The sequence below is a fragment of the Balaenoptera musculus genome, chromosome 10 (assembly GCF_009873245.2).
Source record: "Balaenoptera musculus isolate JJ_BM4_2016_0621 chromosome 10, mBalMus1.pri.v3, whole genome shotgun sequence".
Lineage (NCBI taxonomy): Eukaryota > Metazoa > Chordata > Mammalia > Artiodactyla > Balaenopteridae > Balaenoptera > Balaenoptera musculus.
The window spans coordinates 31,453,920-31,471,217 of NC_045794.1; the positions used below are offsets into that span (position 1 = coordinate 31,453,920).

Below are 17,298 nucleotides of genomic sequence, written 5' to 3' on the forward strand. Positions count from 1 at the left end.
TATTCTGCTTTGCGATAGTTATTTCCACTATTTTATCTTCCAGGTCATTTATCCGTTCTTCTGCCTCTGCTATTCTTCGATTGATTCCTTCTAGGGAATTTTTATTTTCATTTATTTTGTTGTTCATCATTGTTTGTTTACTCTTTAGTTCTTCTAGGTCCTTGTTAAACGTTTCTTGTTTTTTCTCCAATCTATTTCCAAGATTTTGGATCATCTTTACTATCATTATTCTGAATTGTTTTTCAGGTAGACTGCCTATTTCCTCTTCATTTGTTTGGTCTGGTGTGTTTTTCCCTTGCTCATTCATCTGCTGTGTGTTTCTCTGTCTTCTCATTTTGCTTAACTTACTGTGTTTGGGGTCTCCTTTTTGCAGGCTGCAGGCTTGTAGTTCCCGTTATTCCTGGTGTCTCCCCAGTGAGTGAGGTTTGTTCAGTGTCTTGTGTAGGCTTCCTGGCGGAGGGGATTGGTGCCTGTGTTCTGGTGGGTGGGGCTGGATCTTGTCTTTCTGGAGGGCAGGGCCGCGCCCGGTGGTGTGTTTTTTGGTGTCTGTGAACTTAGTATGAATTTAGGCAACCTCTCTGCTAATGGTTGAGGTTGTGCTCCTGTCTTGCTAGTTGTTTTGCATGGGACATCCAGCACTGGAGATTGCTTGCCATTGGGTGGAGCTGGGTCTTAGTGTTGAGAGGGAGATCTCTGGGAGAGCTCTCGCCAACTGATATTACATGGGGTTGAGCGGTCTCTGGTGGTCCAATGACCTGAACTCAGCTCTGCCACCTCAGAGGCTCAGGCCTGACATCAGGCCAGAGCACCAAGACCCTGTAAGCCACATAGCTCAAGAGAAAAGGGAGAAAAAAGAAAGAAAAAAAATTTTTTTAATTATTAGAATAAAAAAATAAGAAGAAAGAAAAAAAAGAATAGAACAACCAAACCAATAAACAAATCCACTAATGATAACAACTGCTAAAAACTAAACTAAGATAAATATAAAAATCAGAAACAAGTCAGTCACAGACAGCAAACCCCAAGTCTACAATTGCTCCCAAAGTCCACCGCCTCAGTTTTGGGATGATTCGTTGTCTATTTAGGTATTCCACAGATGCCGGGTAAATCAATTTGATTGTGGGGATTTAATCCACTGTTCCTGAGGCTGCACAGAGAAATTTACCTTTCTCTTCTTTTTTCACACAGCTCTGGGGTTCAGCTTTGGCTTTGGCCCCACCTCTGCAAGTAGTTCACCCGCAGGCATCTGTTCCCTGCCCAGATAGGAGGGGGTTAAACAGTGGCTGATTAGGGGGCTCTTGCTCACTCAGGCCAGGGTGAGTGAGGGGTACAGTACTCATAACTGGAATGTGGGGTGAGCCTGCAGTGGCAGAGACTGACTTGACGATGTAACAGCCTGAGGCATGCCATGTGTTCTCCTGAGGAAGTTGTCCCTGGGTCATGGGACCCCGGCAGTGGCAGGTTTCACAGGCTCCCAGGGGAGCAGGGGGTGGTGTGGATAGTGACCTGTGCTTGCACAAAGGATTCTTGGTGGTTGCAGCAGCAGCCTTAGTGTTTCATGCCCATCTCTGGGGTCCGCGCTGATAGACACGACTCACACCCTTCTCTGGAGTTCATTTAGGCAGTGCTCTGCCTTCTGTGGGCAGACAGGGAAGGAGTTCCCTCTCCTGTGCACCCTGAAACAATGGTCTCTTGCCTCTTAGGCAGGTCCAGATTTTTTTCCAGACTCCCTCCCAGCTAGCTATGGTGCACTAGCCCCCTCAGGCTGTCTTCACGCAGCCAACCCCAGTCCTCTCCCTGGGATCTGACCTCTGAAGTCCAAGCCTCAGCTCCCAATGCCCACCCACCCTGGTGGGTGAGCAGACAAGCCTCTCGGGCTGGTGAGTGTTAGTCAGCACTGATCCTTTGTGATGGAATCTCTCCTCTTTGCCCTATGCACCCCTGTTGCTGCACTCTCCTCCATGGCTCTAAAGCTTTCCCCCTGCCCACCCCCCGTTTCCACCAGTGAAGGGACTTCCTAGTGTGTGGAAACTTTTCCTTCTTCGCAGCTCCTTCCCTGAGGTGCAGGTCCCATCCCTATTCTTTTGTCTCTGTTTTTTCTTTTTTTCTTTTGCCCTACCCCAGTACGTGGGGATTTTCTTGCCTTTTGGGAAGTCTGAGGTCTTCTGCCAGCGTTCAGTAGGTGTTCTGTAAGAGTTGTTCCACATGTAGGTGTATTTTGATGTATTTGTGGGGAGGAAGGTGATATCCACGTCTCACTCCTCTGCGGTCTTGAAGGTCCCCCCTCTGGAACCACACCAACCATAAATTTTATACTTCAACTTGTGCTATAGATTCCTGGACTGGGTATAAAATGTTGAGATTTAAATGTAACATTTTTGAATTTTAACAATCATAAGAGATAACATGTCCATTTGCTGGTGACTGAAGTATCATAAGAATCTACTTAAAGTGAGGATGGCAATCAGTAAAATCTCAGAAGTATGAGTATGTTTATTGATAGTCTTATTTTGAAGCTCTTAAAAAAACCAAGTTTAATGTTCTATTGATCTTCATTTTTCATGTAAGAATAAAACATTTCATTTTAAGGCACATCAACATAATTTTTAAAAAAACTGGTTTTATAAATTCATCCAATAAGCATCATGCCATAGTAAAAATAAAACAGTTTAAAGTGTTTGCTTTTAGAACACTTTTTTCCTTTTTTTCTTTTTAATTTTTATTGGAATATAGTTACTTTACAACACTGTGTTAGTTTCTACTGTATAGCAAAATGAATCAGCTATACACACACCACACACACACACACACACACACACACACACACATATATATATATATATATATATATATATATATATCCTCTCTTTTTTGGATTTCCTTCCCATTTAGGTCACCACAGTGCATTGAGTAAAGTTCCCTGTGCTATACAGTATGTTCTCATTAGTTGTCTATTTTATACATAGCTTCAATTGTGTATATGTGTCAATCTCATTCTCCCCATTCCTCCCACTCTACCCTTTCCCCCTTGGTATCCATACATTTGTTCTCTATGTCTGTGTCTCTATTTCTGCTTTGCAAATCAGATTATCTATAACATTTTTTTAAAGGAAGTAAGGATCCTTTTTGTGGAGAAATTGCCTTGCACAAATTGTAGGCTTGAAAATCATATCCCATCTCTTTTACTGACATCAGTGATTTAAAAGTTGAGCAGCATTTGACAAGTTGTGATGAATTCATAACTACATAATGATTTTTGGTTTTTAGCTTTCTAGTGGTGAAGCTCTCTTGATCAGTGATGAGAAAAATGGATCCCAAAATAAGAGTTTAGTCATCATCACTAGCAAGTTTCTTGTTTCTTTCTAAATATAGTATGTCTCAACTAAAAATATTTAAATAGACACTGAAAAACAAAATGTAATATTTTCAGATATAATATAGCTAGGAAGACACATCATTTTGAACATGTGTTGACTCCCCATGAACTGTCCACATTAGATGGAAGGATTTCTTTCTTAGACATGAGAACCCATTTTACCCAGAAATTTAGTTTATAGTCTCAATGTTCTAAATGTACTTTCATTTTGGATAATATATTTGTCCTTTCGAATTGAACCAATATGATTAGTGGGTTAATTTAATTTAGCCAAAACTCTTCTATTTTTATTTTCTGCATTGTCTTAAGATATAAATGTGGTATGTAAAGAAACCTATGATTCTTGAATAGGTAAGATTTATTTCAAAAAGAGACTGTGCAGAAGGGCACCTTTTTTCCATTATCTTGTTCCCTGGGTGAAGTACTTTTGATCAAGTACTAGATCAAATACTTCCCTGTATCAAGTACTTTTCACTGGCCATTAGTTACTTTTTTGTTTTTGTTTCTCACCTATAACTTGAAAGGAGTGTACAAGTTATTTTAAAGTTCCTTCCATAAATTTAAATGACCTTTTCAGATAGATCAAAGGCATTCCTGCCAGATAGAAGGAGAAAGACCTGGGTGCTCAGAAGAGGATTGATGATGTATTTGACTTTAAAACTTTAAAAGCACAAAGGAAGCAATATGCAAAGCTTAAGCTTTTTCCCATGCCTTATATATCTATTTTCTTTTCTATACAGTAAAGGCTTTCAAAGTGTTAAAATGCCCTGAGAGATGCTTAGCCAACCATTGCAATAAGTATGTTATTTTTAGAAGAAAAATTGTGCAATTATGTTTTTTTCCTGTTTAGTTTGACAAATCTTGACACAGAGCTAATATTTTCTGAGCACTATTATAATTATTTGACACATATTACCTCATTTGATATAGAATTCTATGAAGTGGGCACCATTATTTTCCTCAATTTACAAATGAGGAAATGGAAGCACAAAAGGTTAAGTTGTGTGTTGAAGGTCACTTGGTAATAAGTAACAGAGAGAGGATTAAAATCCAGGACATGGTTTTCTAGATTCTAGTCTTAAGGCTTTTGTGTTTTGATATTTTAAAAAAAGTTAAATTTAATTTAAATCAGTTATTGAAGTAGTAGCATATAATTGCAGATTCCAGTTTCAAATTGGGACTTGTGTTAAAACTTATAATAACTTATTTAATAAGTTTCTAATAAATTTATAACTTATTTAATAAGTTTAATAAATTTATAACTTAATTAATAAGTTTCTATTAAAACTAAAAATAGCTCATTGACTAAATGGGATACTAATTCATATAATTAAAATGTAGGTTACTGTTACATAACAATTTGATATCTTAAAATGCATTTTTCTTTTCTCAAAAAATTAAATTTTATCAGAATTTATATAAGTTGTATATAAATTTTATTTGTTTGTATAATGTGCTTATTCTAAAATTGCATCAATCATAGAAAGAAGATAATTGTACCAGGATATTACAGAGAGCCAGCTGAGTGTAGTGGGAAGCAGAAGCAGATAAATAAGAACGAGAATCTCTTCTCTTTTCTTACTAGCTGTATGACCCTAGTTTTAGTCTGTCAAACACTCTGAAGATTAGTTTTCTTACTTTTTAAGTAGGAAAAATATAATATCTACATTACAGGACTTGAGTAGATGTGATAGTGCAGCTTCGTGTAATACATAATAAATACTCAGTAAAGTCAAATTTATTACTAGCTACAATTTTTTAAAGAATAATTCATTATGTAAATAAACTTAAATTTTAACAGAGGAGTTTAGTATTTTTAATAATTAATCACAAACATACTGCTTCCTTAATTAAAACCAATTTTATGAATTTTAAACTTTTTTCAGAAATAAGATATTTTGCAAAAAATAAACTTTGCAGTACTGAAGTTTTTGTTTATTACGGCAAATGTTATAGATACTCCTTAAGATTATCTTTCAAATTTATATTAAGTAAAATAGAATCCATTGAAGAAAAAATGCAAATTAATCATTTATAAACGATTTTATAAAAATGTAAATGGTTCTTAGAAGTAAACAAAAAACTTAGCAGTAGCTGGGAAATTAATTTCAAGATTTTATTTTAATTATTAAGTTTATTGAGAGGTGAAAAATAAATGAGGTTAAAATAATAAAATAAATTATCAATTTTATCATGAGGTAAAAATAAATGGACACAGTCACTTTGAAAATTGTTAGGGTGGATTACTACTTTGTAATACACAGAGCTATCAATATTTTGGTAAAGGCAGCTCTTTCTATTATCATTTATGTCTTGGCAACAAAGAATCTGTTACACAGTAATTCATAACATCAAGTACTTTAGCGTGTATGTTCATCTGCAAGTAATGGAAAAATCAACTGAAATTGTAATGGTTATGGATGTCAAAATTAATGAGAACAGAAATGCTTTATCTATCAGTTTTGGTAATTAAACCATGAAGACAAGTGGATGTGGATTCTCATATATTCCTGTTAGTAGAAGCTTATCCATACCTTTTATTGCTGTATCAACAATTTCAGACCTACCTCTTCCCAAGTTCTTTTGTGGGAAAAGATAACATGACTTTGTTAAAAAACATATGGCAAGAACTAAACCAAAATCTTAGTAGGAAAGTAATAATGGAACAAAAATCTTAGGGACTCTTTGCAGAAAGTCACTGGATTCATGATTCTATTTTCTATAGTAGGAATTGACTGAACAGTTAAATCACCTATTGGTATTAGAGGCCAAGTAAACTTGAGACGAGAAGTTCACTTTATGTTTTTCTCAGGTATTACTAGAACTCCAGTGCCTATCACCTCCACAGCTGGAAGTGTGGGCACCACAGGAGCAGTGGGCCCCACCTTCACCAGTCCTGGGCTCATATCAGGTAAATTAAGTTCAGAACAAATATACTAGCCACCCCTAAGCAGCTGGTTTCAGGCAATGCTGCTCAGTGCAATATTATACAAAATAAATGTATCTGACTTATGTATAATCAGATTTGGATGTTCTTTATATGTAATTAAAATGTAGACTCTTTAGTTTTTGCACAAGTTACTTTCTTATTGAATATCATGTTATAATCATATACACCCATTACCTTGAGAGTCGACAGCACACACTTTTTTAACAGAAAAAACTTTGTTTTTTCTTTACCTTCATCAGGGTCAACTGGAGGATCAGTAAGTGCAACCACAGGCGCTGAAGTTGGAAGCACAAGTGACGTAGGCTTCAGAGCAGGTGAGACAAAGAAATGAGTCCATAGCTTCTTTCCACAAGCAGTCCTCCTTTTCAAGTCAAGAACAACTGTACTCTGAGTTCATTAGATAACAGGGGTCTGGTGTCAGCACTAAGTTATCTGGATGACTTTGGGAAAAATTCAAAAATTAACATTTATATAACAAAATATTAGTGACATTTCTACGGCACACTGAAATTTCTGAATTACGCTGAAATATGTAATATGTAATTTAATCCACATTAACATCATGGTAGTTAGGTGTCTTTTTTCCCAAGTGGAAGAAAATAATAAAAGTTCTCAAACTGGCAGAGGCAGGATTAGAACCCAGACCCTTAGCCTCCTCTGTCATAGCTCCACAATTCTGCGATCTGTGCCTAGGAGCAAACATCCAAGAGAAGTCAATGAGTATGCTTGCCCTTGTGCATCACTGACTAAATTTCAACTACTGTTGGTTTCATGAATAAAATATTATTGACTTCTTTAAGTGTAGATGATCTTGATTAAAAACAAACAAACCTGAGTTCACCCTGTCCCTTATGCTGCAAGTTAGTGACTTTAAATATTGAATAACTCTTAAATTTCCTCTGTGCATCACATTTGCCTCTGCTTTTGCTCAGGTGTTAAACATTTTACACCTAGTCTTTACATGCACCCACCTCGCTCACTTTCCTCTAATACAGTTTTGCTCAAAGTGCAGTTCCCAGACCAACAGCATCCACAGCTCCTGGGAACTTTTTAGAAACACAAAATTTGGGGGCCTACCTACCTAGAATCAGAAGCTCTTAGTGTGGAGCCAGGCAAAAAGTGTATTAACAAGACCTTTAGGCAATGGATGCTTGTCAATGTTGAGAACTTTCCCACCCTTCCCCACTTCCCTCCCAATTTACACTTTAGTCGATACCACACCAGAATGAACTTACAAAAACTCAACTGTCATCATACCACTCCACTACGTAAAATCTTCCAACTTTTCAGATTGCTTTTAGGATAAATCAAAACTCCTTTATATACCATTAAAAACCATTTTATAGTGTTTGCATGGAATTTCTCTTTATGCATTTATTAACTAATCCATGGCCTGACTTTATTTTTCCTACATTTATTTTCCCTTAGTAAATTTCTCAATTTAAAATTTATGTCAAAAACTTTTTGGAATAAGATATTGTTTGCATAAAAAATAATGTGTTGAAAGATATAAGCTACAGTAGCACAAATTAAGAAACTATTTAATTCCAACTAGATCAGTGAATTGACTGAAATTTGAGGGTGATGACTATTTAGTATATATTTTCTAGAATTTGAATGGGAATTATTTGGGTGATAATGACAAGTCAGTCCAGGGCTTCTCAAAGTTTGGTCTGCAAATGAGTGCAATCCAGAACTGTTTGTTACTGGTCCATGAAGTGATAAGAACAGAAACAGAAAACAAGTATTTAGAAACATGGCAATTTGACACAGCAATTTTTATATTTGTTGAATAAAAGCTTATGTTGTGTATGGATTTATTTTTTAAAATTTTATTTCTCTCCTTTCATGGCATTTTTCCAAAGCATCAATATGGAAGACTGAAAATTTTACAGAATTGTTCTTTTACCACAGATCTTCTGAGAAGCACATGTTAAAGTATGAACTTAGGTCTAGATTGCCTGGGTGACCTGGAGCAAGTCACTTAACCATGTCTGTTAAGTGGGAATAGTAATATTACCTGCCTCAGGGCATTTTTATAGGATTACATGAGTTGATTTATGTCTAGGGTATTTTTCAAACTGCTATTCTTTACGAACAGTAACAGGGGTCCTACTGTACCAGCAACAAGAGGTGAGGAAGATGGCACACCCAGCGAACCAAGCACAGGAGCAATAAGCCCAGGGAAATTAGGCAATTCAGGATGTGCTCCTTAACCCCTGTTAAATGGCACTGAACATATTGCAGGTTGAACTAAAGATTAACCTCTATGTGGTATAAGACCATCTAGTCACAGAAATCATGGGGATCATTTAAAGATGTCTTTTATGTGAGAAACCTCAATTCTGTCACATTAGAGAAGAGTGGTATGTAGAATCCGGCAACAGTGGAAGTAATACTCATTCCCTGCTGTTGTGTCAGGGACCCCAGGAGTATCAGAGGGTTTCACAACCACGCATGGAAGCAAGAGCACAAGTGGACACTCACCTACCCCAGGCACATCCCTGGGAGGCCAAGCAGGTATTGAAATGGGAAGTCTGAGGCATCTTCTTACTGACCTTAGGGAAGTTGCCAGCACTTCTGAGTTATTAATTACTAGTAAATGCACATATTCGTGACCTCACTATCCCTGCATTTATGGGATTAATGACAGTGTTTCTCTAACATTAGCTCAGAGGTGATTTATAGCAAAGCATGTTATGTTTCAGATTCTAAGACTCCTGCCTTTGGACTTCTGAGGCTGTGAATGTGAAGTGGGGCTAAAGTCATGGTTTGCAATCTTGGCTACAAATAAGAATTGACTAGAAAAATTTTTGAAAACACATACTGAAGAGGCTTTTACAGAGTAATTGTATCAGAACTCCTGGAGGAAAGACCCAGGCATAAGTAATTTTTAAAAGCCTTACAGTTGGTTCCAATGTGTAGGCTGGGGCTGAGAATCACTGGGCTAGTGTATCTGTATATTTACTAAGCAACCCAGATGATTCTTATGATCAATTTTTGGAAAGAGTGAACTGGGAATGTATAAGTGTGACAAGACTTTTGAAAGCAGAGAACAGCATACTCTGTTTGCTTAACTAAAGATCTTTATATATATATATATATATATATATATATATAATATATATATATAATATATATGTAATTTGATATATATTGTTTATTTTGAAAGAGACTACCAGATCATCAGCTGGTGAAACAACTAGAGCACGAAGCAGTGAAGTGACACAATCTGAAGGTAAGTTAGGTGAGTAGAGGATCTCACTGAGGCCACGACTTTTGTCAAAAAGGACAGTCTTTCATCAGAATACCACTGATTGCACTTAGTATTAGTTAATAACATACCATCCAACAAAAGATGTAGGATGTAGAATAGTATAAACATGATTAACATTTTCAAGAAGTTTTTTTTCTGGTTTCTCCAAATCTTCCCTTCAAAAGTACTACAGTACTGGATTGTCATAATAATATATATGCTCTCCCAATACTGTTTATCAGGTGTAACAGGAGAATTTGTTGGAACTACCACTAGAACTGGCAGTGGCATCACAGCTAGACCACCTTTCCCTGGTTCCAGACCAACTGGTAGGTCAGAGTCAAGGTGCAGGTCACCTGGACACTTTGGTGGTGCTCCATCAGGAGTTTAGCTGAGACTCCAAGTTCTCATGAGGAATTTAGGTGAATTGAGGAATGGCTATAGGGTTTTAACAGTTATAATTTTAGGACAAATGAATATGGATAGTTTGAGCATTTTCATCACAACCATCTATGTAGACTAGAGTTGCCAGATAAAACACAGGATGCCATTTAAATTTGAATTTCACATAAATAAGAAATTTTTTTGGTATAAATATGCTCCATGCAATAATTGGGAAGTGATTGTTGTTTATCTGGAATTCAAGTGTAACTGGGTGTCCTCTATTTTGATATGCTATATCTGGCAACCCTAATGTCCACTGAGAACCATTGTTCTTTTCAATTAGGAACAACTGGAAGGGAAAATGCTGCCACCACTGGAGCTGCTGGTGAAAACGCTTCTGGAGCAGCAGGTACTGAATGAACATAATCAGAATAAAACCAGACAATAGAAATGTGATTTCTTTACTTAAAATTTTGTCAGAGGCAAGGTTTTCTGGAAAATTTAATTATTATTATTTGTGGGATGTCAAAACTGATGAAGATCAGAAATAAATCAAGAGTTATTTATTGTTGTGTGCCCACATCACACTGGGTGCCTTAGAGAAAGTAGGAGAGGAGTAGAGTAAGATACTTATTCTCTTAGAACTTGATTTTTGAGCAGGAGAAATGAATATTTGTATACACACAAAGGCAAAAACCATTTCCGATAGAAGATAATCTAAATCGAGGAAATGTTCAGTGACAATTGTTGAAGTGGAACTCAAGAAGACCTTCTAGTAAGAGAGCTGATTTGTTGGGGTTAAAGACAACAGAATTATTCTATTTTGAAAAGAATATGACATTATGATCAGTACACTATGACTGTGTTGACTGAAGAAAAGCACACAACCTAAAAGTTGTGAGTTATGTTTTATTTAGGGACCTCATTGAGGACTATAGCCCATGAGACAGCCTCTCAGATAGCTCTGAGGAACTGTTCCGAAGAGGTAAGGGAGGAGCCAGGATATATAGGATTTTTGTTGAAAACAATACATGTAGTCTTACATCAAAAGATTACAACTAATCATAAAAAAAACAGACATCTCAAGTTAATGATTTTAGTGCTTTTCTGTGTATGGGAAGTTGCAAGAGTCTAGGCTCATTGAAATTATTCCTTAGGTGTTCATCTTAACTATGTAGGGCCAGTATCCTGTTTTTCTCCATTTTGAATTCCCCTGAGGGCGCACTGTTGGTGGGGGAGGCCGCAGTAGTTGATGGCATGATGGCAGGCAACATTCTTTTTTTACTGGAATGGCAGGAGACATTCTTTGTCTATAACTATACACTTTAACTTGAGCAAATATACTCAAAACATAAGTAAGCTGAGTGAAATTTTAGGGATGTATTCAATTTCAGGGGAATAAACAGCAATCATATTTCAGACGTTGGGGAAATAGAATTGAAAACAAAATCTCCCAACCCAGAGACCCTGTCCCCAAAGGTAGAAGAGAAAGAAAACAGTTTTATTATTGAATAAGCATTAAACCAGAATGTGATGCAAATTATAGCCAATTCACTAAAGGTCTATAAAGACAGAAAGAAATCTCACCAAGCCAATACAATCTGCTACATGCATGTTCTCAAGAAAAATAGTCCTTAAGTAAGAGAACTTGACAGCACCATTTATTACACATAGTTCATTCTAAATTCACCTGGCAATTGGGTGAACATCTGGGTATTTAATAACTGGTTTTATACAACAGAAAAATAAACTTCTATCTTGATGATAGGAGAAAGTTTTGTATCTAGAGGGGGAAGGACCACTGTCTTCTTAGATGTTTACGTTTCAAAGAGATAGTGCTCAAGTCCTTGAGAAAGACATTTCTGGGTCATTAAGGTGACAAGAGGCTTATTTAGTTTTTTTGAAAGATTTACATACATTTCAAAGACACTGAAAAGGACTTACATTTACAGATATTCTAAAGTAAATACTCTAAGAAAAGGAAAGGGGAAGTCTCTTCCCTTATTTTCAATAGAGAGAATTAAGCCTCTTATTCAAAATTTTTATTTGTTCTTACACAGGCCATCTTCATAAAATGATCAATTTTATATTTTAATTAGCTAGCTTTTTTCTCCCATTATAAAATTAAGCCATGCCTAGGGTATTGCCTGGAGCAATCCCTGGAGCTGGAGGTGGCAACACCCCTGGGGAACCAGGCACTGGAGCCACAAGTCCTGGGAAGTCAGGCAAGTCTGGACCTGATTTTTCAGCAGTTCTCAACCACACTTCCCTCATCAGTGTCTGATCTGGACTAAGGATGTGATCCTTAAATTGCAGTGATGCTCTAAGAATTGAGTAGCATTTAAACTCAAGGAACCTGTGAAAAAAAATTTTTTTAAAAAAGAGGAAAATGGTGGCTGCATACATTAGAAGCTACACATACCTCCGTTCACCAACCAGAAATATCAACACAGAGCCCACATCTAGACTATTTAGAGGGGACAGAGAAGACCAAAACCTCGAGACTGGAAAGGAGGGCTCTGGGACTCATAGAGGAACCAAGATTCAGGTCAGAGCATCAGAACAGGGAAGTATAGAGAGGTCTTTAATAGTGGTAGAATGTAGGTAGCATCAACTGGGTTCACCTCCAGAAGGAAAGGTCCTCACCTTGATTAGAGAATACTGAGAGACCTGGGATCTGGAAAGTTAGAGCATTTGTGAATGTGAGGTTGAAATAAAGGATTGGAGAGTTCATGGAATGAGAACTGGCAGTCTTGGGAAGGCATGCAACTGCTTGTAAAGGGGAAGGAGGCATATTGGAAGGTGAAGGAATCCTTGGAGAATGAATGTCAATGGAAAAAGAAAAAAAAATGCTCAGGGTCTCAAGAAAACAGTATAATAATTAAAAATTAGAAGACAGAAAAAGGAAAAGCTCCACTTATAAAAGAATGTTCCCTTCAATGTAACAAGAGGAAGCCCTTGATCTGAGAAATCTGATGAACCTCACAGAAGCTTCTGTGCCCTCACTGCATAGGATCTCCTGCTATTGCTGTTTTAGGAAAACACAATGCAAAAAAAAAAAAAAAAAAGACATGAAAAAAATTAAATTGCAATATCTATTTTAAACTATTCTTTTGTATACATTTTCAGAAATTTTCAGCAATAGCAAGCAAATTCTAAAAATCTAGTCATAAAGCAGAGGAACACTAAAATGTTACTGAACTCAGGTTTGGCTGCTCACTGCTTGAAAGCCAATACTTGAGAGGCAAGTGTTGGTAGAAAGGAAAGGTTGTTTTAATCAGAAGGCCAGCAATCTGAGGAGAAGGCGGACTCATGTCCCAGAACCAATTCCAAAGATTCTACTCGGCCATGACAGTTTTTAAAGGGAAAACGGGGAAAGAATCTCAGTGAATCATTGAGGCAAAATGTTAGGTTCTGTATTATTTTCCATTGCTTGCAGAATGCCTAACTCCTCATGATTTTTCTTCAGATGTTTTCTTGCTTGCATTGTCTACCTGCAGAATTGCTAAGGGGGAGTCTGGGGGTAGAAAGCTAGTCACTCTTTAACTACTTAATTCTTCATTCCTACTGCTTTTAATCTAGGGAAAGAATCAACAGGTTAGGCAAGGTATTGTGTGCATTCATTAGGGCATAAGTCAGGAGTTAAGTTAAATGTTGCCTAGTGATCTCATTTCTATAAGGTTTGAGAGGAACAGAAACAGGCAACAGAAAAGGGGAAAGGAGCTTCTTACAAATCCCCACTGTCAGACATCATTCTATTTCTCTGGGATTAGGGGTGAAGGTCCATGTTCTGTAACTTCTTCATGTTGACATATGGCACCATATTCTTAGAGTGGAAGATGTTGACATGGGTCTGTAGCATCTCTTTGCTGATAATTTTAGTTGCCTGCTTACATTTGTAGGCAGAGTAAGTTATAATTATTTTGATGCCCACAAAGATATAGATTATTATGAGCAATAATGTTAATCCCATTCTCTTGAGGCCAGTTCTTGGAATTGTGCTAGCTATAGATGGCTGACATAGGCCAGCCTATGTCATGGGTACATTCTGGTCATCATGAAGTTAGCTTTTTCCCTCTGGTGGCAGTCATAATTATCTGTAAAACAACTCAGGAATGCGCACCGGACAATGAAAGATTCTATGACTCTATTCCCTAATCATTAACTGCTTGAACTTGCTCTTTTGTGACTCAGGGAGGCCTGGGAGATTTAAGATTTTCTACAAACAAGAGGCAGGGGACATGGAAGGGCCTTTGTACTTGGGGGAGCCATCTGGGTTCTGCTCAGTTTCAAAAACATAACATTAACACAAACTTAAAAAAGAAACAACTGAAGATATAAAGAGACATCAAAACTATAAACTAAAAAACTCAGGGTAAAAACAGATAAATAATAGGAAGATGTTAAATTGGAATTGGATTGGAATTGAGGAAATTCCAATTGGATGGAATTGAGGAAAACTAAGGAGAGATATTGAAAGAAAAAGAAAAATTTTCTTGAAAGTAAAGACCAAATAACAAGGTACCCAACAGAGAATAAATGACTGAAAGTATGGGAAAGGGATTAGAGGGTAGAATTGGAAAGATCACCACCACCCCCCAAAAATTGCAGACACTTTTAAAAAAGGTAAAGTGGATCAGAGAAGGACATAGTTATAGGAAACAGACAAAAATATTATATATATATGTATATATATGTGTGTGTATATATATATATATATATATATATATATATATATATATATATATATAATTGCAGTTTCTGGAGAAGAAAAGGCAATGAAATAGAACTAATGTTTAAAATTGTAAATCAGATTAAGTTTCCTGTAATAAAAAAAGAAATTCAAATCTACACGTTGAAAGGAACTACCTGGAAGAATCATTCTTGAACAGTCAATTCTGTGGCTTATTTTAGAAAAATGTTAGGCTTGAAAGATAAAGAAATTTTCTGGATGTTGAGGAAAAAGACAGTTATTAAAAAAGAAAGAAAATCAGGTTAGCATTAGACAAGAGTAGAATAGCATTTAGATCCCCAAGGAAAGAGAATGTGGGCCAAGGTTTTCATAGCTAACTAAATGTAATTCAAGTATTAAAGCTATAGGAACATGAAAGAATTCAGGGAATTAGGTAGCCATGAGCCCTTCATAATGAAATCACTGGAGGAGTGTTAAGCAGCAAAAAGATGCTTTGAAAACAAACAAAAAGATTGTAACACTATTTTTAACTGTAGCTCTAAAACTATAACAAAGGTTGAAAGAAAGGTGGAAGATAAGTGTTACGTATTTGACCAAGTAAAAACGTCCAAGTATAAATGACCAAGTAAAAACATGAGCATTAAGAAAGAAAATGGTATTTACTTAAATTGGAAACTACAGAAGAGAAAGAGAACAAGGAAAGAAGAAATTATGAGTTAATTTTATTGCTGCCCACAGGGGACAACCAATAGACACTATCTGAAAGAAAATTGGGAGGATGCTAATGGGATTATATAAAAATATCACTATAAAATATAACCTTTCTAACTATCAAAAGAGAAATAAAAAAGCAAAAAGCAAAAAAAAGAAAAAGAAAAAAAGAGCATCTAAAGAGTTTGCATAGCAAAAGACAAATGGCTAAAATTAGAATCCAAAAGTGTATTAAAATAATGTTTAATAATAATTCCTATTAACTTTCAATGAAAGCTTTTCAAAATTACAAAATCCATTAAAATGGTTCATCATACTAATAGCTCTAAGAGAAATAAAAACAAGTAGTTTTCTACATAGAGGCTAAAAAAACCATTTGATAAACATTCAATAACCATTTCTGATGTGAAAAAAAAATAAAATAAACAACTTGCCCAAGCAGTGCCCATATGCAAACACTACTCCTAGAATCAATATCATGTAATTAAGTGAGTGAATCATTTAACCTCTATTACCTTAGTTTTCTTATCTGTAAAAACTGAGTAATGTAATCTATTGAGTAGCATTGTGATGAGGATCAAATGAAATAATGAATAAATGTATGTCAAAGCACATTTATTGAACTGTATAAAGGGTAATAATTATTATTGATATGGAAAAGTAGACACTTCTGTAATCTTTAGTTGGAAGTTAATTTAAATCAGAACTGGTTATCTCATAGTTTAAAAAATTCTGTGAATGAGACTTTTCCATTTTTTTCCCTTTATAACAGTTACACCTGGAACGTCAGGGGATACAACTAGTGTCACAGAGTGTGACAGTGATCTGACAGTTCAGGTGTTCTCCATTACTAAACAAGACTAATGTGGCATTTAAAATCCGATATTCTTATATGGCCAATTTAGAAATCACTGGAATGTTACTTGATACAATCATAGTGGATTTAAGTAAAAAAGTAATAGTGACCATCTTCTATTTGGTCCTTAAATGTTGTCTTTGAGTTAGGGACTTATTAGGATGTATTTCCCATGAAGTTAGTTCCATTTCTTTATCTAAGATCTGCATTGCACTACACAAAATCACTTCAACAACAAGCAAAAATAAATATAGATTGAAAGTACTAAATAATTACAAAACAATGTTAGTTATTTTTGCATTTTATTGATTGTTAATATAATTTTCCCATTATAGAAATATTTGAGTTCAATAAATTCATTTCTTTCTTGAATAATAGACTGTTGGATATTAAAAGGTTATCAGGCATTAACAAGGATATTCAGATTTAAAGTTAGAGTCTTTTTGCAGTCTTTTGCAAAAATCCACTATCTTTAGTATTAGAAAAATTTCATGGTTCACTAATATTAGAAACTGTTGTAGTTTAAAATATTAACATATTTTCCCACAAGTTCTTTATTGAACAGAAAAGTGATCTAGAACCATGATGAACAGCTTTCCCAATTTCTGAGAGTAATTTAATAAATAACATTGCCTTCTGAATTGTCTAAAAATTCAGAAAACAATTTGCTCCCTAAAATCTCTACACATTGGTTTAAAAATGTCTTATTTTCTAGAATTTGCAAATGGGACATGACAATACCTCATTTGCTCAAAGCTCAACCCATATTAAACAATGTTTGTGCTTCATAATGCTTAACATGTTTCGAAGGACTAAAGATAGAGACTAAAAACAAATAAATAAATAGGATTGATGAATATTTCTCATGAAATAGGCAAAAAAAAGTGTTTGAGAAATATAATGGTAGAATAAAATAATACTGTTTTTATACCTTGATTTTTACCCAATATATTGATACAACTTAATGGATAAAAATAAAGATATGAGGCAATCATTAACCATTGTATAATATCATTTGTGAGTCATCTTAATCTGTTTTAGCAAAAATAAAAAATGATGAGCAGAAAAAATA

The 17,298-nt window shown here is 35.6% G+C and overlaps 1 protein-coding gene across 1 annotated transcript in view; it reads left to right on the forward strand.

Moving 5' to 3' along the window:
• The window catches only part of MUC19 (mucin 19, oligomeric), a 114,713-nt gene that overhangs the window by 45,625 nt on the left and 51,790 nt on the right, over positions 1–17,298 (forward strand). The window contains 7 exon segments of the mRNA XM_036867435.1: positions 6,189–6,287; positions 6,566–6,640; positions 8,748–8,846; positions 9,499–9,564; positions 9,825–9,911; positions 10,310–10,375; positions 12,096–12,191. Of these exon segments, the coding sequence (XP_036723330.1) occupies positions 6,189–6,287; positions 6,566–6,640; positions 8,748–8,846; positions 9,499–9,564; positions 9,825–9,911; positions 10,310–10,375; positions 12,096–12,191 (588 nt within the window).